This window comes from Bos indicus x Bos taurus, chromosome 2 (genome assembly GCF_003369695.1).
Source record: "Bos indicus x Bos taurus breed Angus x Brahman F1 hybrid chromosome 2, Bos_hybrid_MaternalHap_v2.0, whole genome shotgun sequence".
NCBI lineage: Eukaryota > Metazoa > Chordata > Mammalia > Artiodactyla > Bovidae > Bos > Bos indicus x Bos taurus.
The window spans coordinates 118,769,764-118,793,833 of NC_040077.1; the positions used below are offsets into that span (position 1 = coordinate 118,769,764).

At 35.0% G+C, this 24,070-nt stretch overlaps 2 protein-coding genes across 5 annotated transcripts in view; one reads left to right on the forward strand and one right to left on the reverse strand.

Moving 5' to 3' along the window:
- PSMD1 (proteasome 26S subunit, non-ATPase 1) overlaps positions 1–24,070 on the forward strand; it is an 84,374-nt gene that overhangs the window by 24,999 nt on the left and 35,305 nt on the right. For all 3 annotated transcript variants that reach the window (XM_027516058.1, XM_027516067.1, XM_027516075.1), the window contains 2 exons: positions 1,092–1,187; positions 3,176–3,240. In XM_027516058.1, coding sequence (XP_027371859.1) covers positions 1,092–1,187; positions 3,176–3,240 — 161 coding nt within the window. The remainder of the gene's footprint in view (positions 1–1,091; positions 1,188–3,175; positions 3,241–24,070) is intronic.
- On the reverse strand, positions 6,839–22,602 carry HTR2B (5-hydroxytryptamine receptor 2B). Of its 2 annotated transcripts, none has more exons than XM_027516089.1 (4): positions 21,992–22,602; positions 20,383–21,088; positions 11,962–12,162; positions 6,839–7,867 (listed from the first exon to the last, which is right to left on the reverse strand). In XM_027516089.1, the coding sequence occupies exons 2-4, from the start codon at positions 20,903–20,905 to the stop codon at positions 6,975–6,977; spliced, it is 1,617 nt and encodes a 538-aa protein (XP_027371890.1). In that variant the 5' UTR covers positions 20,906–21,088; positions 21,992–22,602; the 3' UTR covers positions 6,839–6,974. The 2 variants fall into 2 exon arrangements, with proteins under 2 accessions (XP_027371890.1, XP_027371899.1); XM_027516098.1 differs by having other exon boundaries at positions 20,383–20,714; positions 21,992–22,599.

Consider the following 24,070-nt stretch of genomic DNA (forward strand, 5'->3'; position numbering starts at 1 on the left):
TTAGGCAAGAAAAACACTGATTAGAAGAGGTGAGCAGAGCTAATTTGAGATTAAGACTTCAGTGGTTTTCAAATAAGCAGATTTAGAAAAGATCTTTAGAAATTGTAAGTTGATTTATTTTAGAAATAATGTTTTGGGCATGATTTCATAAACATTTAATAGGATACAAAGTTTACTTCATTGTTTTTTCATCACAAAACAGTGCCCATCTCTGGACTTTTTTATTTGGATGAGTTTTTTTTTCCTTTGCCTTTTGTCTTGTTTTTGAAAAACTGAAAAGTGAAAGTCACACAATCGTGTCTGACTCTTCACGATCCCATGGACTATAGCCTGCCCAGCTCCTCTATCCATGGAATTCTCCAGGCAAGAGTACTAGAGTGGGTTGCCATTTCCTTCTCCAGGGGATCTTCCTGACCTGGGGATCGAACCCAGGTCTCCTGCACTGCAGGCAGATTCTTTACCAACTGAGTCACGAGGAAAGCCCCTGTCTTGTCTACCTACCATATACAATATAGTAAAAATGGTTTTACTGTTGTAAAAACAAAAAACAAGATGTGTGTGTGTGTGTGTGTGTGTGTCTTGTTTTTACAACAGTGAAACGATTTTTACTGTATTGCATATAGTAAGTAGACAGTGGTAAACAGTACTGTCCTCTGTAATCTGATAAAAAAAAAATCCACTGCTACAGTTCATTGATAAAACTACTAATTATTTTGCTCAGCTGTCAAACTCCATATCTCTTCCACTCATAGCTCAGTGCCCAAGAATTAAGTGATAAGGTAAAAAGCAAATTAGAATAGCAAGCTTCTTTGTTTGACAAATGAAAGACATAAGGCAGTTGGCTTGAGTTTATACATACTAAAAAGTGTGAGGCAGCATAGGTATGTTGTACAGAATACTGGGAATTAAAAGTAGTTAGTTATTCCTGTGTTAGAGCCTTTAATTTTCCCATTCATTTAGAAAACTACCAACCACAAAATGGTTCTCTTTTAGTTCATTTTCTGCCTAAAACCAGCTCCCCTTATGGATGCAACTAAGCCTGTAAGAAGTTACTATTTGAAATAAGTTGATGATGTTGAATTATTTCTTAGGATCCAATTCTTCGACGATCTGGAATGTATACTGTAGCCATGGCTTATTGTGGCTCAGGTAACAACAAAGCTATTCGACGCCTGCTACACGTTGCTGTAAGTATTCTAATCCTTTGTTGTATAGAGATGAAAGGGAAAGTTTGCAGATGGACCCTCAATGTGTTGATGACTGTAACACCCACACCACATAATCACCACCAGTGGTCTCAGATTCATATTCTCTTCCATTGAATACAGTCAGCCATAACTGAGCACCAGGGTCACTTAGCTTTTCCAGATAATGGTGTGTCTTATTTGAGTAGAAGTCCTTAAAGTCATTCAGGGCAACTTCTGGAACTCTGTTCCGAGGGAAACCCTCGTTAGTAAGAAACAAGACCATGTGAATGTGTGCAGCCACCCCAGGGTAGGGAAATCTGATGAACAATAGAGACAACTTCTTTTTACCTGTGAAGTTAGCTTCCAGGTAACCCTGAGGGACATGCTCTGTGACAGGAGACACACTGCACAGGAGAGCCAATGTCCATGTTTTCCAGTAGGCTTTTTCCACTCATAGTCACCCAATTCAGGTGTAGTTTTCCAATAATGTTGTCTGATGACACAGTGGACATTCCCTATGTCTTCACCCAGGATGTTTCTACCATCTTGGTGCTGGGAGAAGGTAGACCCAAGGTCACCTTCCCATGCAAGAAAGGGTTTAATACTGTTAATATTTTTTTCTTCCTAGAGATGTTCACATCACACAGTATTTATTAGCAATTTATTATTTATCAGTGCAACATGTGGTATGTTCTAGATGTTTGTCTTTTGCTTAAGTTTAGGGCATATTTTTTTTTAAACAACAATGAAGAAACGATTAGATTTTTGGTGTGGGCCACAAATGCTATAGTACAGCTGAAATAATCTTTAAAACTACCCCTGAATCTTAAACTTCACCAAGCTGTAAAGGATTTTAAGTCTTGAAATGAAGAAATTCTCAGATGAATCTTTCTAAATTTGGGTAAGACATTCTAATAGAGGAATATAGTAGTCTGCCTGCCTTATACATGGATATATGTTCTTAAACAACCAATGAATGCCTGAAACCATGGATAGTACTGAAACATACTATGTTTTTTCATATACAGATATATATCCATACTTGTAATAAAGTTTAATTTATAAATTAGGCATAGTAAGAGAATACTTGAATTGCCAGTATCACTACTTCTGTGCTTTGGGGCCAGTATTAAGTAAACTAATATAACCTTTATTAAGTAAACCATTATTAAGTAAATTAAATAATGTAAGAACTAAATAAACTTAGCCATTATTAAGTAAACAATAATAAACTTTTAAGTAACCATTATTAAGTAAACTAGAGGTTATTTGTGATCCTATGAACTGCAGCCCACTAGACCCCTCTGTCCCTAGGAATTCTCCAAGCAAGAATACTGGAGTGGATTGCTATGCCCTCCTCCAGGGGATTTTCCCAACCCAGGGATCGAACCCAGGTGGATTCTTTACCAGCTGAGCCACCTGGGAAGCCCAAGAATACTAGAGTGGGTAGCCTATCCTTTCTTCATGGGATCTTCCCAACCCAGGAATCGAACCAGGGTCTCTTGCATTGCAGGCAGATTCTTTACCAGCTGAGCTACCAGGAAACCCTGTTTGAATATAAGCACTGTAAAACCCTGTGGATCTGATAAATGAGTGGGTAACTAAGTGACTGGTGTGTGAATAACAAATACAGCTTGGATACACTGACCAAAGGGTTATATCCCAGTTGGGACAGAGTGGGACAGCATGAGAATTCATCTCGATACTGAGAATGCATGCAGTTTAAAACTTGTGAGTTGTTTATTTCTGGAAATTTCCATTCCAGATAAATAAATTCAGACCACAGTTGATTGTGGGTAACTGAAACTGCTGAAAGTGAAACTGTGAATAGGAAGATAGCTAGGGTAATATACAAATGAGATCTAATTTACATTTAAATGATGTGGGCCACTCATATCAGTTTATTCTAGTAATAGAATGCATGCAATACAATGACTGTAGTAATAGAATGCATGTAGTATATAATCATCCTTTGAAATTTTTCCTAGGTAAGCGATGTTAATGATGACGTCAGGAGGGCAGCAGTAGAATCACTTGGGTTCATTCTCTTCAGGTAATTTCTAAGTTTTGATTCTGTTTATATTCCATTTCTATTTGTAATTGGTAGTTACACAGTAACTGACTCTCTGAGAAATCTATCTAGGTTCAGAATGTGGACCATTTAATAATAAAGTTAGTGTTGTTCCTCTGAAAAAGAAGCCAGTATGTTTTGAGAGATTGGGATGCTATTTGAGAAGTAGCAGTCCTCTTCTCATTTGGTAATTCAAATGGGATGCTGTCTTTCACACAGGCTTGTAGAGTTCTTGAAGCTCTTTAATGAGACTGAAAAGTAATAGGCTTCGTTAAAATGCAGAAGAGTGAACAATTTGCAGATGTGGAGATGCCCGTGGCATTATAGTATGGTTGTGATCCGGGGGACACACTCTGAAACCAACCTGCCAGAATTGAATCTTGGCTCTGCCACTTACTGAGTCACTCAAAGTCTGAGTGACTTAGAGCTTGTTACTTAGCCTCTTTGAATTTCAGACTCCTCATCTGTAAAATTCTGTAAAAGAGGTAGAGTAATAGTATCTAAGACTGTTTTTTGACAACTAAGTGAGTTAATATATCTAAAGCCCTTAGAATGGTATCTGGCACTAGTAAGTGCTAGTCAAGTGGGTGTGGGTAGTAGCAATTGTAATAGTGGCAGTAGGTGCAATAACACCTCTTAAAATAGTTCTGCTGTCTGATCTCACATAGTTTCTTTTCACTAAGGTACTTTAAAGTGCAACACAGGAAGATTAAAAGTACTTCTTTCAGCTCTTTTTTTGGCTGGATATTGGATATTCTTTTTTTGGATATTGTGATGAAATTGCACCATAATGTAGGGATGGGAATCTGAAGGAACAAGTAAGATGAGTTTCGTGTTCTTTTAATCTCTGGTACAGATTTTCTACCCCAAGTTCCTGGAATAAACCTTTGTTGTAAAGATTGTAATGTAATTCAACAAATAATATTTATACATATATATTTTTTCCAACAAATATTCGTTCAGCATCCATTGAACTGGTTAGAGGACCTTCTCTAAGATGCAAGATAGAAAGTTAGCCATTTAGTGTAGACACTAAATACTTTTTTCCTATTTTGGATAAAAATGTTGGCTAAAACAGCAAAGCTCAGATCCATATAAGCATGCTAATAGGTTTCTCCTTTCACCAGTCAGTTTGTTGAAGGAGGTTGTTTAACAAAATACTAATCTCCTTCAGTGTATTATCCTCTAACCCTCATTTGTCCAGCTTGTTCACAAAAACACTGGAGAGATTTCACTAAATCCTGTGGTATTTATACAGATCTGGTTTTCTTGCCTGGGAAATTCCATGCACAGAGGAGCCTGGAGGGCTACAGTACATGGGGTCGCAAAAGAGTTGGATACAACTTAGTGACAAAACAACTAGTCTGGTACCTCTAAAACAGAGTATGTGGTTAATTGGTTATTACTGATTTTAGTAGATTCATAGAAGTATCAGGTGTTCATTGATTTCTTTTCTAAGATCTGATAAAACCTATTTGTATTAAGCTATTCCACGTTTTTTCAGAAGATCTACAACAGACTCCACAGTTTAAATTTCTTGATTCCCATCCCTTTTTTCTCTTTTTGAACGTTAGGATGTTTGCCACTTACAGTCCTTTTGTACCTTTGCCATTTTCTGTTTTTCCTCAGATTTGTCAGCGATGGTTCTATAATTATATTCACAGGTTCTGTTTCAGGGATGTGAGTCATTTAGCTTAGAGACTTGAACCCATTTAAGGTAGCCAGTCTCTTCACCTATTTTACATTTTGATCAGTTTTAACATTACTTTTTCTGGTCTAAAAATCATTCTCTTGAGACAAAAGATGGAAGCAGAATAGAAGCTGTGTAGTACTGTTTCCTTCCTGTTGTCTTTGGCATATCATTGTAGCCAATCTGTGATGCTAACCTTTCCTTATTTTTGCTCTAAGCTTAGACACAATTTAAAAACAAAAATTAATGGTTTTACTTTTGCCTTTCAGGGAGGGTTTTTTTATGAAAAGATAATTTTCATATGAGAAATATATTCTTTTAGGTGTACCCTTAGTAACTATTGGTTATCCTTAGTAACTTATAAAGAATCTTACTCATCAAGGTCTCTTCCTTTATTTATTCATTATCGGCTACTAATTCTTCCTATTAGTCACTTTATATTTTATATCATGTAACTCAGTCACCTCGTGTGTATATTCTGCCACACAGGAAGTTGAGTTTTCATGAAAACTGTTTTTTTTCTCCCTTTTTTAACCTGAGCATGCTTTGATCTCTAATTAACAAAATTCATTTCTGCTCTTGTATTTACTGTAGCTCACACATGTGCTCAATTCCCAGTTTCAGCAGCAGATGTCTTCCCTGAGCTGCTTTTAGGCTTTGCTAAGAATTCTCAGATCCAGCTAATGAATTATGTGTTTTTTATTTCTAAAAGGCCATTCAGGGTTTTGTTGTGTGTGTGTTTCCTTCATAATATGATTCTTATAAGAAGTAGAAACTATAAAAGATGTTAGGAATGCTTTTATCTAAAACTTCATGGATGAAGAAAATTAAACGTAATCAACTTGTCTAAGGTGCTACAGTTAAAACCAAGTTCTCAAATTATTAATAACTAGTAAATGACACAGACTGGATTTGTTCCACATCTGGCAGTGCAAGTTAAAATGACAAACCGATGAATAAAAAATTCTGTGCCAGAAGTTCAACCAACTCTTTGAGCAAGCTTGGGCAGCCATGATCTTATTTACAAATTCATTAAAGTTTAGGTTCCTGGATTAAAGTCCCATGCCTCTAGTTTACACATGCTCTTTGAGAAACACAAGGTTCATGTACCCAAGACTGTTTTCATTTGCTTTTTCTTCCTCTAGGAAACCTGCCTCTGCTCAGTAAATGCCTGGTATGAGCCATTTAACAAAGAGCTGTAATTCCAAGATCCAGTTCTTTTGTGTGATATCCAGATAGTCTCTTCCCGACCCCCTTTCATCAAGACAGTTTCCTGATCAGTGCAAAATTGTGGCTGCATTTAACTAAAGTGAAAGTGTTAGTTACTCAGTCATGTCTGTGGCCCGGTGGTCTATAGCCCACCAGGCTCCTTTGTCCATGGTATTCTCCAGGCAAGAATACTGGAGTGGGTTGCCATGCCCTCCTCCAGGGGATCCTCCCAACCCAGGGATTGAACCTGGGTCTCCTGCATTGCAGGCAGATTGTTTACCATGGGAAGCACCAGGGAAGCCCACATTTAACTAAGCCAAACTGTAAATGGCAGTCTTAGCTTATCTTCAGATGTGATCATTATTTGATACTCTTATTTTTAGACCTCATATCACTGTTGTTCTGCCTTGAAGACAAGGTTAATGCTTGTTTGTTTTGTTTATTTCATTCTTGGCATAGCTTAACATGCAGTTAGGAACTAAATAAATTCTTATGGTAGCATTGTTTTTTTGTATGGTGACATTGTATTTTTCTAAACCACAAGTTTATTGATTTATTAATTTTATTTCATTTGACTGTCTTAACATTTAACCAGTGTGCTGGATTGTTTTAATTTTCAACTCTACAAAAATGATTTTTTATTAGTAGTAGAATAGTTTTGCCCAAATAAAGAAAATTGGATAATCTTAATACATAATTCTTAATTTATTAAGAGATGATTTTTGATACATGATATAAAGTTCTTTATATAATTCTGGTATATTTATATTTTCTTCATCATCTTACTCATCATTATATTAAAATTGTGCCATTTCTACTATACGTAACTGATTTGCTCTTCAGTTTTGTCACCTTCATTTTCGGTGAGGAGAAGTGTATCTAGTAAAATGATGGATGAAGACTGAACGGTTGAACCTCGGAGCCTCAGTGGACTCTGGTACATGGCAGGATTAATGCCATTTCGCATTCCATGTTTCATAAAAAATATAGAATTCTCTGCCATTGGATTCTGGAAGTAGATATTACTGGAGCATTTTCCAAGGGCTTTTACTGATGTGGGGGCTCGGTAATTGCAGGTGAGGTACCGGCCAAATGCATCCCGAAATGTCTTGTTGAAGAGAGTGTAGACCAGAGGATTCACTCCTGAGGAAACATAGCCTATCCACACAAATATCTCCAGGAGCATGTTGAGAGTCGTCTGGTTGCATGAGTCACATAAAACTAAAGTTACATTTGTAATAAAAAAGGGGCACCACATAAGTAAAAAGAGGAAAAATACAATCCCGAGAACCTTTGAGGCTCTCTGTTCATTGGAAATGGTCTGCACTGACTTTTTCCCTACTGTGGACATTCTTCGCATAAGTATGTCAGCACTTGCATTGGGCAGAGTTTTGTCCTTGTGAAAGCCATCCAGCATTGCCACTTTTTCTGGTGATGAGCAAGGTGTTTCATCCCTTTGGAAAACTGTGGACACAGTCAACCATGTTAGGCGTTGAGGTGGCTTGTTTTTGACCAAGTAAGCTTTCTTCTGTAAAGCATGGATAGTGAGAAAGTAGGTGACAATCATGATGGCCAGAGGTGTGAAGAAGGAAGCCAGTGAGCCAAAGAGCATGAAACTGCCAAAACGATCCTTTGTCAGCCCGCAGGTGATGTTGTTTGGGTTAGCCACATCAGTTTCTATCCCTTTAATAGGAACTGGAAGGGCAATGCCTAAGGAAAACAAGATAAACTGAGTTATGACCTTTGATTAGATCCTTTTAAAGTTTGTCTTACTGACATTTCACTGTTAGTATATGTTAATTCCTGGTACCCGAAGGCAGAATCAAAGCACTTAATCAATGGAAGATTTGACAAACAGAATCTAAGTAGGCAAACCTGCTGTTTTTAAAGAGACACGTTAGTGGTTTCAATTGTATAATTAAAGCGTCGCTGAAACTATATTGTACCCATGACATAGAGAATGTCTTCATTTATTCTCCACTTCACAGTATCTATTTTTGTTTCTTGAGCTATCCCGGGTTAAGGAAAGGAATATAGGAGAGAAGCTGCTTTTATCTTAATATCCCATGTGATTGAGCTCAAAAGACTTAAGAATACATTCATGCAGTATCTTAGTTCTGAGTTGATACCTATTTTTTAATCTCTGAGCTTACACAGTTTCATTTAACAGACAGTTTATCTTTTGATATTTGTGAATGTCTTTTAACTTCTTCTTTCTGACTTCTTAGGGAAAACTAAGGGTTCATTGTTTTTTATTAAATATTACTTAAGAGTTTGTGGTCATGAAATTTATTTTCAGGATTGCATTTTCCTCCATTAGAAATGAAAGCAATATATTTCATGCTAATTTTCTTATACTTTAAATATTATGAAGTAGGTATTTAAATATGATCTTGCTTATTAGTAAAATAGCTTATTAGGAAGAGAACACAAGGGTTGGCCCTAATCTTTTCCCTTTGAAACAGCAGATATTTTAAAGTAAGTCTGAGTTAATTGATCTTTAGACATCTCTAGGATTCTTGAGGTATCATAGAAGGATTCACTTCTCTGAATCTGAACATATTCCTGTCATCTACATCGCCTTTTTATTGTAGCATGGAAACCTTGACAAGAATGTATTCCTCAAACCCTTTCTAATGAAGGCTGCTGCCTTGTCTGCTTTTTCTCAGGTACATCACCAGAAAGATCATCTGTATACTTTCTGTTCTACACTAGGGGTCAACAAACTGTGGCTCAGTGGCCAAATCTGGCCTGTCTTCCATTTTTGTAAATAAAATTGTGTTGGAACACAGCCATACCCGTTGTTAATATATGGTCTGTGGCTGCTTTTGTTCTCCTGCTGCTGAGCTGAGTAGTTTTGACAGAAATCATACAGAATCTGTAAGACCAAAACATTTACTATCTTGCCCTTTGCAGAAAACTTTCGCTGGTCCTTCTGTCCTATTACTTCCAGTAACCATTACACTGTTCTCCCCACTACACCCCCACCCCCTCAAAAGCACATCTCTTTCAAAGCCTGTGTAAGCTACTTACACTGTTCTCCATCTGGATCCTCTACCAACCTCCAGGATATATTGTCTGTCTTCCTTAATGGGTTTAGCCCTTTGCTATAGTTTTCTATCCCCTGTTCCATTCTATCATCTTCCATAATTTCATCCCATTGATGACTCTTCTAATGCCTAAGGTTATATTTCTTGAACTCTTCACCTCCAGTTATTTGTTTGCATTCCTGAAGCCATCCATCAGTTCAGTTCAGTCGCTCAGTCGTGTCCGACTCTTTGCAACCCCATGAATTGCAGCACGCCGGGGCTCCCTGTCCATTACCAACTCCCAGAGTTCACTCAGACTCATGTCCATCAAGTCAGTGATGCCATCCAGCCATCTCATCCTCTGTTGTCCCCTTCTCCTCCTGCCCCCAATCCCTCCCAGCATCGGAGTCTTTTCCAATGAGTCAACTCTTCGCATAAGGTGGCCAAAGTACTGGAGTTTCAGCCTTAGCATCATTCCTTCTAAAGAAATCCCAAGGCTGATCTCCTTCAGAATGGACTGGTTGGATCTCCTTGCAGTCCAAGAAGCCATCCATAAGCCCACTTAAAATTATCCCATATCTAAAATCATGAACGGTTATTTCCCTTTCTTGTCCTGCTGCTCTTCATTACTGTAGAACTTCTTTTCACAGTTATCTTGACCTCTAGTTCATCCTTCTCTTTTTCCCACATTCCATTAACTCCCATCAAGGCTCATGTTATCTTCTCAACCAGCTTGTTGGTCAGTAACCTTTGTCTTCTCTGGTATTTTGTATACCTTACCCTGTTACTCTCCTTTCAACCTTACTGTTGTCAGGTATTACCTGGGATAACTGTAAATCCAGAAGAAGAAAGTGAGCTCTTTTCAGCACTTTCAGAGTTTAAAAACTGAACTAACATCATTATCTGCCTTTTCTTTTACAAATTTGTTAAATTGTCATTGGTTCTACAGCATAGAGTGTGATAAAATGAAAATGGCATTGATCTTGGCCTTTGTGCTAAAAACCATAGGTCTTTAAGCCAACTATTTAAATCCTCTAGGTTTCTTTTCTCATCTATAGAAGGAAAAAATAGGTTTGTAAGATCCCTTGTAAGCTGTAAATCTGAGGTCATCTTTTTATTCTTTTCTTCTGTATACTTAGTACATACTATGAGACCATCTTCCTGAGTGAAAAGATTCTTTTTCTTATTTTTGTATTCTTAGTGTCTAACATATAAGCACTCTATAAATTTGATCAGTTTTATCAATGTAAATTCATGTCATCCAGGCTTAATCGAGGTACAGCTTCTACCAACAGGCTCTATATTGGCTTGAATATATATTTCAGTTTCACATGTTTTAATTCTTAAGGAGCCGTTTCTCCTATTTTCCCTCCACCTTTGCCCTGTCCCCCATTCCACCCCTCGCTTCCACCCTACTGCAACACACACTGTTTCCCTTTCCTTTCCTCTCTTTGCCCTGAGCTTACCAAAAAGATATGGGGTTTTTGACATGAACTTCAGTTTTCTTTCTCTCCACTTTAAATTTTGGCAGTTGTCACCCATTATCTCTAATGCCCTTTCCATAGCTTCTTTTTTAGGGGCCTCTTCTGTTCTATCAATCAGCCTCTTTCCCCAAAATTAGCTTTTTCTCACTGCTTGCAGATAAATAGACTTCTCCTTGACTCTTAATTTCTTCCCAAGCCAGAGTAGTAACACTCCTTACTTTAACCTCCAAAGTTTTCAAAAGAGAGTTGGTCTTGGTATCTGTATTCCAAGAATATGTAGGTCATTTTCAATGTCTTGCTTTCTTTTTTCCCCTAATCCCCAGTGTCTTTTTTTTTCTCATTAGAGAAAGAAGTCACATCTTTACTTGATTTCTTTCTAGCATTTCAAGTCTCTCGATTATTTCAAGTCTCTCTTGATTTTTTTCCTCTTTGAATTTTCCTTACTGGGAGAAGTGAACATAGTGGTCAATCTGTTAATGATCATTGTAACTGTTGTGAATCTGTTTGTGTTTGTGATATTAGCTTATAAAAGATTTGAGTTACCATTTATGCTTTACTTCATTCTCAGATACTCTAATATAGCAGCTATCTTTGAGTATTAAAGATGGGCACAGGGGCATAAAACAGTTAAGAAATATAATTTTTTCCAGAAATTATTTCTGAATATCATTTATATCTCTCTTAACATTTCTAATTAAACACATTCAAGGACTTCCTTGGTGGTCCAGTGGTTAAGACCCCACACTTCCACTGCAAGGAGTACAGGTTCAATCCCTTGGTTGGCGATCTAAGATCTCACATGCCATGCAGTATAGCCAAAAAAAAAATTTATAAACATGTTCAAAACACTTAAACAGACACTGATGTGTCTAGTCTATATATGTATTAATTTCCAAGGTGACTATATGAACTTTGATATTGACATAAAATGTTTTGATTCTTTTTTCTCATTTCCTATTTATTTTCTTAGGTGTTATTTAAGATGCATGGCATTTTTTGGTGTTACTTTAATAACATTTCAAGATTCTGTATGCTACCTAGGCCTTAATGATTGGTTGACAAATATGAAAACCTTTTCAGATTTAGTCTTCCTGCATGTCAACAACAAGCCATGAACTTTTCTGCTTTTTCACCTTTTTTGTGATACAATGGTTTAGAAGCTCTATGATGAGTGTAATGTTATGAGGAGTTTGTTTTGATGTATCACTGTCTACCAGGCCTGATAATCTCCTAGCCAAAAGGAACCAAAGGCATGTATACCCCACCCCACACCCTGGCATTCCCCACATACCTATTGAAATTAACCACACCACGATAATCTTGATGAATGCTGTAGCTCGTGAGTTATATTGATTGGCCTGGATTGGCTTTTTGATGGCTATGTAACGATCCACTGAAATGGCGCAGAGATGCAGAATGGATGCAGTAGAAAAAAGAACATCAAGAAATAACCAGGCAGGGCATAGAACAAGTGGGAGGGGCCACATAGCCTCTGAAAGAAAGGAAAAAACAAAAACATATTCTCCTGCAGTTTCTTTTTTAACTGATAAATATTTTTTAACCTTTTTCAATATTCATCTGAAATTTTACAACTTAACTTCCAAGAAAACTTCAGATAATAAAGTTGACAATATATACATTTCTGTAGATGGCACCTTTTAAATAGATTTTGTTTTGTATAGTAATTACAACTCTTTCTAAATCAGTTTAGCATTTTTAGCATGATTTTGACCTTTACTCTTTGTCTATTTCTTTTGTAATTTTTTAGAAATGTATATAGTGTTACAGCTTAATTTTGCTATTCTGATAAAATTTATTTTTAAGCTGCTATTTAAAAACAACAACAACACCTTTTGCCAGATAGAGGAAGCAGTGTAATGTGGCAAAAATAATATTAGCATGGGAGTCTCAGGCTTGGGATTTGGGCTCATTTCTAGCATTAACTAGCAGGAGCAGCATGAGCCTTGTTGATAGCAAACTCTAGTTTGGTGAAATAACTAAGTGGAATGACTTGAGTTTTCCTTTTGACAGAAGGAGTTCTGAAATAAAGTTTGCAGTAGGAATGGCTTTAGGTTATTCCAGAGAAAAGTGGATTGTTACCCTTCCAAAAGTCCATCCTTCACTCTAAGCACTTGAGATGTAATACAGATTTTTGGTTTAAAAAGAACATCTCATTATTAGGCATGGTGATTAATTTAACAGAGTATTTAAAAAGCATTTATACCTCTTACCTATACCTCATACAGTCTTAAACACTTTAGAATATTAAATTTTTTAAAAAATTTCAGGTTTAGGATATGCTATTGAATATTCTATGTAGTTTTCCAATAAACTTACTTAGAAGAGTATCCATACATATATGAATTTGATAGACTATACATTGTACATATATACTCACTACTATATTTTTTTGCAGTTTTAAAACAACTAAAATTTATTATAGCATTTTCCCTAGAGTATTTCAGTTTGAATCCATTTTATAAACACATAAATTTTAGAACTTTCTATAAAGGCACATTGCTTCTGTGTAGAACAAATGCCATACATATGAGATTATCTAAACCCTTTTTATGGTTTAATTGTTGTATGTCCACTGACGAAATGTAAACTACTTTTCTTGGTTTTTGCAAGTGTATCTGCCTTTGACAGGTATAAAATAATTGAGGTAATTGGAGGGGGAACGAAGATTACCTCAGGATTTCAGAGCACCAAGAGACCCTTTAGTTGTAAACTGTTTAAATTCAGGAAGTCTTAGGGGTGGAGAGAGGTTAGACCCCACCCCAGCCCCACCCCACCAAAATAAAGACTATAATTTAGGGAAAGATGTTTTAGATAGACTTGAATTTCTTTTTTTTTTTTTAAGAATCAAGTAGGATCTCAGTGAAAAATACTTGGATATTTCACCAAAAAAGCTAGCAAAGTTGACAAATATTCCCATTGGTGCCTTCTGCTTCCGCAGTTGGTATGTGGCATTCCCAACAGGAATATTAAAATATTTTTTAAATCAGTATTGAGTTTTTTTTTTTATTGAAAAAGAATAAATGATTCCTTTGTACTTGGTTGCATCTGCAGCAGATTCTTTAAAAAGGCTTTAAAGCATCAGATGGAGGGAGTAATTCATACTTTTAAGTAAATTACTTTAATCAGGCTTTTCCTACTTCATTGAATTGGGGTGGGGATAAGGGATGGAGATAATAAAATTTAATCACTGAGCTGGAAGGGACCTTAGAGATTATATCCTGATTTTGCAGATGGGTAAAATCAGGTATAATTAAGTCTTTAAATGTGAGGGGGAGCATTTATTTATCAAAATTTACTAAAATGTAAATGTTAATTGAAAGTGTTCTTTAGGACCTTGCTACTCAAGATACGCTCTTCAGATCTGCAAGTATCAACATCACCTGGGAACTTTTTAGAACTGCAGGCTCCCTACCTGCTGAATCAGACTGCAGGTGAAGGAAATAACCTTAGGTGATTTGTATGCAGATTAGTGTTTGAGAAGCCCTGCTTTCTTGAAAAGGTTGTTTATTGAGTTTGCTGGCATAGGATAGGCACTCAGAATTCCACATAAAAAACTTAATGGGAGACTGCTCAAAATAAACAAAAGAAATAAAATATGGCAGAGATACTTGTGTTTAGGAAGAATCTAATCAGTTAGATTTTCTCCCTCTTAGCTGTGGTGTTCAGTTTTCTTTTTAATTAGCAGGAAAGGACCTTGAACAGTCAAAGGCAGCAGTGTATTCTTTGACCTGAGCTTAAGGAAATTAATGCCCTAAATAGAGTGAAAATAATCATCTATGACTGAGTTTTGCAGTGGAAACTATTTAAAAGTGAGGCTGCATTTTAAACTCTCCTGAAGTTCAGGTTTAGAACTGAGCAGCAAACAGGAAAATACTTAAATCTAGAGCTACAGCCAGAGATTCTAATCATAGTTAAAGATTTTAAAAGGCAGTTAATTAAGGTCTTATGTCTTAGGCTTCCTCTTGTAAAATGCCTGCTCTCTATCATCTTTTAAATGGGTTGCTAATAATTTACACTTGCCTATTTAGCTATTCTAATTTTGGATTGTATTCTTTTCAGTTCTCGTCCGGAAAATTGTGGTCAGAAATCTAGTAGCCGCGAGCAGCAGGCCACAATAGAACTCTCATATTAAAAGTACATATCTCTGGAATTGAATTGTTTGACCTACATACTTCTGATTGTGAACTAAGAGGGAACGCTCTTTAGTCTTGATTTTAGCTAAGCCTAGAAGCCTTGTTAGCTTTGTTTTCCAGCAAAAAGAATTTATAAACTCTACAATTTTGGAGCAGAAAGGGATTACTAAAATTAATGCAGATCATTAGAATATTTTGCTTTAGTCAGTGCTTTCTTAATCAATAACAGTAGAAATGTTGAAGCGTGATAGAGAATTTTCTTTAAGAAAGAAAGAGACTGAGATTTAGGATTAAGAGTGATAGATCTTTTTGTTTAACCTTTATGATTCCAGGTTTCATGAGATATTAGTGAGTAGGCTGTTTTTATGAAACTAACAAAAGTAACAGATGATTGGATTATATTATAGGAATCTTTTATACAAAGCCAAAATAATTGCCTAAGTAGAATTCATGTAATATAATAATTTATGCAAGTTAAAAACAGCTCTAGACATTCTCAGTTTATAAAAGGACTTTTCCTAGTCCAGATATTTTCATTCTAAAATTGTTTTCTCAGTTAGTATGAATTTGACAGGCTTGAGGTCAGAAAAGTTTGTTACTACTCAGAGTAACTGGAAAGGTTTTAAAGATTTATAATTTCATTTATTTGTTGCAATGTATTATGTCTAACTTATTTCCATAAGAATGTAAATGTATTATTTCAAATGGAAGTTAAGATTTACATAAACAGAAAAGTGTATCTAAGAATCTAAGGGAAATAAGTTATCAGATACTTAAACTAAATTAATTCCTGAGGCTCTATTTTTTTTAATAAAAACTGTTACAGAAGAAAAAACATTTAAATTATATAGTATGTATCATTTAGTATGAAATATAACTTAAAACAATATTGGGTTCTGCCTTGTCTCTAGATAAAATTCTGTGGCCCTCCTGTTAAGATCAAGTTATTTAAGATAAAATGTTGCCTGCTTGCCAAATACAACAGTTTTGGTTGATACAATTTCTCATTTCATTTGAGAAAGCAGAGTAAAAGAGGTTAAGAGTGTAAATTCTAGAATTAGTTCTCCTAGGTTCAGATAATATCATTTATTTATTCCTATGTCTTCCCTTGTAAAATGAGGATGACAATAATACCATTTTATAGAGCTGCTTTGAGGATTAAATACAGTGATGCGTGTAAAGTGTTTAGAACAACGTCTGGCATACAGAAAGCACCCAATAAATGTTAGTTCTTATTACTCTTATTGTTTGGCAGAAACTAGCCAACTAATCCAGCCATTAAAACCCTCCCACTTATAAACAATGAGCTGTATCATCAGTATAAAATCAGTGTTTGTCTTCTTGCCTGCGGTAGCAAAATGCATCCAATTAAAATGAAAACTCTACTTCAGAAAAAGGGCATGAGAACATATTTAACTGTTCAACTCTTAACTAAATTTGTCATGAAAGTATGCTTTTACTAAAGTTGAATTTTAACTATTTATATCAAATATGGCTAAGAAGCATAAATAACCTGTGTGCATTGCCATGCCTTTTTTGTTTTGTTTTCTTTTGGGTGAGTTGTTTGTTTGGCTTTCTTTTTAACTGGTATAGAAACCTGAATTTTTAAACCACAAACTTGGCTTCTTGATGACATAGACTAATTTTCATCTGAAACTTGCTTATCCTTGGGGCAAGTTTTTAGTTTGAAAAGCTGAGTTATGCTGTTAGTTTGGAAAGTAATTGACATTAATCTCTGAATCTGGGACATAAAAGATTTCCCTCTTGAAGATTTAAAGACTATTTTTAAAGCCATTCCAAGGGGACTCTGTTCATTGAGGTATGTAGTTCTTGAAGATACTGGAGCAGGACAAGTCCTAAATTGCCCTAATGTCCAGAAAGGACATAGTTTTCAAGTATGTTTTTTTTTTTTAAATCTCAGAAATTCTTGTTTCTATATTTATCTTCTGGAAAAGACAGCTAGATCAGTGCTTAAATTTTTATTACAAAGCTTCTTTGTTTTTGTTATTGTTGTTTTTTCACTGTATTTGAGCATATGAAGGATCATAGGGTTAAATGTCTAATATAGTGTTATAAATGTTTCGAGTGATTTAATACTTGTGAAAATTTTACATTGGTTTTTTAAAATTTCCATTTTTCAGAAAGAAGTGCCTTTAATTGCTTTGCTCCCTTGTTTTTTCACTGTATAAATGAATAACTGATTTTTTTCTCTTTTACTGCTATACATTTATTTCATCTCTGGTCAAACTCATATCTAAACTAAATATTGTATTTAAGTATATAAACCTTTTGCATGTTGTACAAATACTTGCCAAATATTAGTGTATAATATGTGCTGGGACCTACTTGACAATTTCACAGGATAGTGGCAGTGGAAGATTCAGCATAGCCATTTTACACACGGGGTGCTTGAGCTCTGATATGTTGTTAAGTGACTTGCCTAAGCCAATACAAGAGAACCAGGATTCAAAGCATATGGTATCTTGCTTCAAATGAACCCCCATATTTCAGCCATTTTATATGCCCACTTTCAGCTGCACCACAGATACTGTTTCAACTTACAGATCATGAAACATTGTTTTAAATTTGTTATAAAGAAGCCAGTAATGACCAATGGATGACCAAATGTGTCCCTTTACATTTTAAATAATTTGTTTAATGGGAGAAGGGAAAGTTCAGAGACATTCTTAAACTGTAAATAACCTGTCTTTTTTATACTGGCATATGATACTCTTTTTTCCTTTGCGTTCTACTCAAATATGTCTAACCTAAGCATCTTCAAGCCTTAAATTATACGCTACTAATTCATGATCATAGTTTTTAAGAATTATAGACAAGACAGTGAAAAAACTAGAAAGTAAAGGTTAAGTCCAATGCTCCCAAGGAGGAAGAAGTGACAGAAAAGTTAATGTAGCACAATTTATTTGAAAAACCATGTTATATCAGTCATCATAATCTTGGTAAAATAGAAATTCAAATACTGTATAATCAAATATGCAAATTATTGCTTCGATAAAATGTTACTCAGTGTAAAAGCCACTTTAAAATTGTCAGTGCTGTCCTTTTTTTTTTTAATTTAATTTTGTTAGAATATAAAGTTTCAGTGTTACTTTCTTTAAATTTCCCTAAGATAACTGAAATAACTCTTATCACTAATAGTGGTAGTTAATTTTTTTTAATTTCAATAACCAGGGATACTTTTGTTTGTACAGACTTCAGAAATTCTGAAGATTTTTCCTATAATGAAAGAAAAATGCACAAAATCTACCCCTGCATTTTAAAGTTACAGAAATTCTTATAAATGCATTGATTTAGTTAACACATGAAAGGTCATTTAAAAACTCAACAGTATTTGAACTCAGGTCCCCATTTATAATATACGCAGTTCCAAGTTTATGAATGCATCCTTTTGAAGCTTTTAAGAGGGCAACATGCATTTTCTCGTAGAAGTAGAATGTTTTCAATAATGAATTAATGCAGTAATAAATAGTGGTTCTCAATTTAGCTTGTTTTTAAAAATCTACTAACCTTTCTATGCAGCTTAGTTACTGATAGCAGAAATGTTTTGGGCTATGAAAGTTTATTTTGTAATTAAAAATTTACATTTGAAAGAACAAAATGAAGTTAAAAGTGTGTATACATAATAATTTTTTGAACATAGATAGGAAGATGTTCTACATATTGTATGTTAAAATATGTTGGATTTTTTGCTCTTATAGCTAAGAATATCTTGGGCCCCAAATATTTAAATATAAACTTAGTTTTCAGCTGCTGTATGCCTGCTGTTTTCCTGTGAAATACATGGGATTATCACTGTTACCTGCTCTTATATTTTGTTTATCAGCTTACTTTAATGTCATGAAACTTTGCCTTTTAAGATTCCTTAACTGTCTAACTGTTGGTTAAGTGTCTACAACAGTGTTTTGCAAATACCAATAGATGATTGATACTTATAAACTCATGGATTTTAAAGTTAAAATACATTTCAATCTCATTTATTCAGTGTAACATGTCAATTAAATTTTGTTTTGTAGTTGGGATGAGCATTTTAACATTTTCCGTATGCCTAACAGCACAGTTTAAAGAGTAACTTCACACATTAAACTGTTGTGCACATGGAGATAAGAATTTGAATTGGTGTCTGTACAATCTTTACCAAATATGCATAAATGTTCCTATATAATCCTCATTTACTTCTTTTAAACTTTATTCAGAATTAAGATTGTTTAGGCTGACCTATAGAGTAGATTTCTCAATCATTTCCCTGGTTGTGTGTTGCACTGGATTTTTACAAACTTACCAGAGAGGGGATAGATAGAGAATACTAATGAAGAGAGAGTCTTTTAAAGCAGAAAAGACATTACTATTTGTCCCACCAAAGAATTTAACACCTAGCTAAGAATGGAAAGTTTTAGCCTGTCACCATGTAATTGTATTTGAGGGATCAAGTATTAATATTAGATACCTTTCTATAATTACTTATAAAAATGTAACATTTAACCTGAATACAATGAAACATGCAATCTAATTCTAGTTAATAAATTTTACTTCTATAACCTGAAATATTTTTATCTTCACCATATAAGCAACTCTAAAAAGCTCTATTTGCTGTAAATAATCATCTTCTTCAGCAATTAATGAATGGACTATCAATTTATGTCAAGCATTAAATAAGTTATATACCCTTTTAATGCTGATTCTTGAAAGCCTTCATAATTCATCATCAGAATTGTATTTACCCAAATTATATAACTAGAGATGTTATGCATGAATCATAAACTACTTGCATCATTTTAATATCGTTTTCTGTTTTATTATGACAAACTAAAATTTTAGTTCTAATTATGTTTTAAATTCTTGTAATAACTCAGATTTGGTCATTTATTTTAATAACTTAGAGGTCTTATTCCTCTAACATACACCAAGGACATGAATGGTCAGAAATTATAAAAATTAAACAGATGGATCATCTCTTGGGATTTTCTGAGCCAGACCATTCCTTAGCAACTAAACATAATTTTTTGTTAACACAACACATGTGTAACACTTCAGTTTAAGTACACAAACTATAAAGAGCTATAGCAAGACTTTTCAGAACAATTCCAGTTGAAATTTGAGTTTAGAGATTTATTTCAGCATTTAGTGATTCAGAGATCTCATTATTAATAATTAACCCAGCACATTAACTGTCACAGTAGTGTTCTAGCTATTGCTTTATCAAGAAAAAAAAGTACTAGTAATGGGATAAAGTATAGAGTCGTCTGTTCTTCACAATAAGTTTTAGGTAATACATTCAGAATATATGAATATTGCTAACTTGGATGACTTCTTAATGATTGTTTTAGGTGACTGAGAGGGAATAGAATTGTTTAAGAAATTATTTTTTGCTCTTTAAAACTGATTATCAACCATAGAAAATGATGAAAAATGAGGGACTCTTTACTCCCTGTATCTTTAAATAGTCCAAATTCATATTTAAACCCTGAATGAGTATCCATTTCTCTAATAGTATATCATAGTTCTGTGGTTTGATGGCAAGAACAAAGTGAAATACTTACCAAACATTATTGTTAAGAGGGCAATCGGCATCACAAACAATCCAACCAGCAAGTCGGCCACTGCCAGGGACATTAGGAAATAATTGGTAGCATACTGCAACTTTTTCTCCAGTGAAACAGCCAGAATAACAAGGATGTTGCCACCAATTGTGGGTATTATCACCATGAGTATCAGAAGAGCTGCCCATCGCGGTTTATTTCCCTGTTCCTCACCAGTCTGTTTCATTTTCTCTGTTATTGATTCTGTCTGTAATCCAGACCAGTTAGAAGAGATTAAGTGGTCAAATGAGCTCAGCAAAACATGCCCAGGACTTGTGCGTTGCTCGAATATTCTAAAAGAGAAAGCCATTCGCTGTTTTTCTTTGATTTGATCTGATTCCAGACACTGATCAGCATGGTCAGTAGCTAAGCTGGTCATCTGCTTTTTTAAGGCTTTGTACCCATGCCAAACACTCAAGGCCAAAGTTGACTCCTTCCTTAAAAAGAGAATTTCAAGTTCTATAAAATGAAAGTGTAAGTACATCTGTCCATGTCTGTAGGTGAGGCCCGAGTGGTTAGTGTTCTGCAGAGGCTCAGGTTTCGGAAGGCTTAGTGAAAGAAACTGATAGCTGTGGGGAAGAAAGGCTATTTTTTGGTTTCTCTCTCTCCCTTTTTTTTTCTTGTTGTGGCAGAATCGAGTTTGAATTTGAATGCCAAAGAGTTCTCCCTAGATATAAAATATATCAATTGCATTATTTTCTTTATTTCTTAATAAAACCCAGTTTAAAAAAGCAGTTGAATTTATTAGTAGCCCCTCCCTTCTCCATAGGTCTCTTGTGCATTTGTGACAATACAACCAGTTCTAAAATCATATATATGCCTGATATGTTCCAATTAGTGAAGTGGGAGATACATTAATTTTTTTCAGTGGTATAATGAAAACCTAGGTGCTTCCTGACCCTTGATTGTCATTTTACCTTTACTTTAGAATATGTACAGAAGATTAGAAACATCCAAACACCAAACAGAACTTTTCATACACACTGGCCTTCTACCTAGAAACACTCCAAGCCCCCACCCCCACCCCCCCCGCCCCACCATGATTTACCAGCATAGGAATCCTTATTTGTAATTAGATTTGGTCAGATCAAGTTTATTTTAATACTCATATAAATGCCATTTTTATAAAACATTTTTATAACTCATTCTAAAAAACTGGGGTTTCTAGAACTCCTTTATAGTTTGAAAGAAGAGGAGAAAGTATTCCTAGGATCCAAATAACTGTTTTTACTTGTTTCATCTTTCAAAGAAAGCATGTTTCTGTACAGATATTTTCCAAATTTATCACTTTATGCCAAGTTTGAACCAGTTATTTTTTTAAGTAGTAATTTCTTTTTTTCTTAACCTTCCCAGTTTCTGAGGCAAGGAGAGGAGGCTAGGAGGAAGATTAAATCATTTTTTCATAAAGCCTTACAAATCCCACATTAAAATCTTCCCTTTAACATTTGTAAATTTTTCATTTTGGTTTTTCAAGCACTGAGTAGAAATAAAAAATTATGGTAGCAGAGTTTTGTAAGAAAGAAAAGGAAAAGCCTTTAGATTAACTCTATATTTATCTATGGGTACTTACCTCTTATTTGCGGGTTACTCTCCTAAGCGTGTCATATGATCTACTCAGGAGACCTGCTTGCTGCTGTGGTGGGAGTCCTCCTCCCGTTGACTTATTCTGAGCCTCCAGCACTGGTGCTTCAAATCATACAAATGTGTTGTGTAGCTGTAAGCGTGCCAAGGAGGTTGTTTCATCTTCGATACACTCGTTTTTAGAGAGTAGCAGCATTTATTATAATTCATAAAATCACCAGTTAAATATGTTGAACCAATTCATGATCCTTATTCAAGTTATATTCTTAAGAGCTGTCTTTAATTTGGGGGACTATGATAAACTCGGTCATTATAGCTTAAGATAGTTTCGTTTTCAATTAACCCTAGGCTGTTTTTCCTAATTGAGAAAAAATAAGATACAGTCTAGAGATACTGGAGCTTTAATTCTGTGGAGATTCTGCCCAGTGAGCCTTAAAGTGATTTCCAGAGTTTTAATTTCTACCAGTGAAACATGTGTCTTATGTAGCTTTCATGCCTTTGTTGTGGAACATAATTAATTTGCTCTGATTACAACCTTATATAGAAGAACACAGGAAGGTTTGAATTGTACATGCGTATACCCCTCTCCAGTACTCTTGCCTGGAAAATCCCATGGATGGAGGAGCCTGGTACGCTGCAGTCCATGGGGTCACAAAGAGTCGGACACGACTGAGCGACTTCACTTTCACTTTTCACTTTCATGCATTGGAGAAGGAAATGGCAACCCACTCCGGTGTTCTTGCCTGGAGAATCCCAGGGACGGGGGAGCCTGGTGGGCTGCCGTCTATGGGGTCGCACAGAGTTGGACACGACTGAAGCGACTTAGCACCAGCACCATATAAGTTTTAGAAGAGACTTTTTCATTGCTTATTTTTAAAAAGATGACCTCTGGATTTGGCAGTTGATTCATTGGCAGTTTTTTGGGGTTTTTTTCCCCCCCTATGGATATATTGGGAAAAGTGTATGATAGGTAATGAAAATATATTTCTGCCTTATTTTAGAAAATTAGTGTAGAAGTCTTAACAGCTATGCTATCTAAGCATCCTTAAACTAAAAGACTAGCTTTGTATTAGAACTTCGGCATTTTCAAAGCTTCCCTTTAAAAGATTATGTAATAGGGGACTTGCCTATTGGTCCAGTGGTTAAGAGTCCACGCTTCCAGTGCAGGGAGTGCAGGTTCAATCCCTGGTTGGGGAACTAAAGATCCCACATGCTACACAGAAATAGATAAAAGATCATCATACATCACTCATATTTTTAAGTTATTTAATTACTTCTCTGTTGACAATAGCATTTATGCCATTTCAAATTTATGTTCCTTAGCTTGTGTGAAAGTTACCAGAAAATATTTTGTTCAGTTCTACTGAGCACTTCAGATTTTATTCAATATTTGCTGCTTTATTTTAACTCAAACTTCAATATTTTAGAAAAAAATATTTACTAATAATTTTGGGTGAAGACAAAATAATCCTCAAGAACAATCAAATAAATTTTAATGTGCCAGAATTTCTTTTCAGGAATATGGAAATACCTTATAATAGTGCTTTATTCTGAACCACAGTTTGGCTTCTGTGCTCATGCAGGCAGGTAGGTATCTGCAAAACAAGTAATGTCAGATTGGAAATAGCACCATTATATTTAATGAAAAGACGTGTATGAAGTAAACCTTCATCAATTTGTGTTTACAGATAAGTTTTTTAAAATATTCATTGAGTATGTTATAAAAATACCGACCATTATTATTATATAATTCTGTGTCAATACTAACCCTTCTACCCACATTGACTCATTTCTTTTTTTAAACCTTAACTAAAAATAGTTAAAATTGGTTCCTAGAATGTTTTTATTTTATATTTGTATTTTTAATTAGCTTAATGGCTAGGGACCATAAGAAGTTAGAACAACTACTTATTGTTGTAGTTAACAACAACTTTGAGTTATTAGAAGCATAGCTGACAATCAGAGAGAAAGCAAAATAATAATACTAAATAAAAGAGTAGATGAATCTAGTTGACAAATAACTAAATCTGTGCTCTAAAACCTCATGCACATTAGGTAGAAGACTGTC

Excerpts from the sequence above, each read along its gene's own strand:
- HTR2B (XM_027516089.1), bottom strand. The coding sequence starts at position 20,905 with ATGTACTTACACTTTCATTTTATAGAACTTGAAATTCTCTTTTTAAGG. Across the intron at positions 12,163-20,382 it reads CCTCTTAACAATAATGTTTG|AGGCTATGTGGCCCCTCCCA; the intron begins GTAAGTATTTCA and ends CCTTTCTTTCAG. Across the intron at positions 7,868-11,961 it reads GGTGTGGTTAATTTCAATAG|GCATTGCCCTTCCAGTTCCT; the intron begins GTATGTGGGGAA and ends TGTTTTCCTTAG.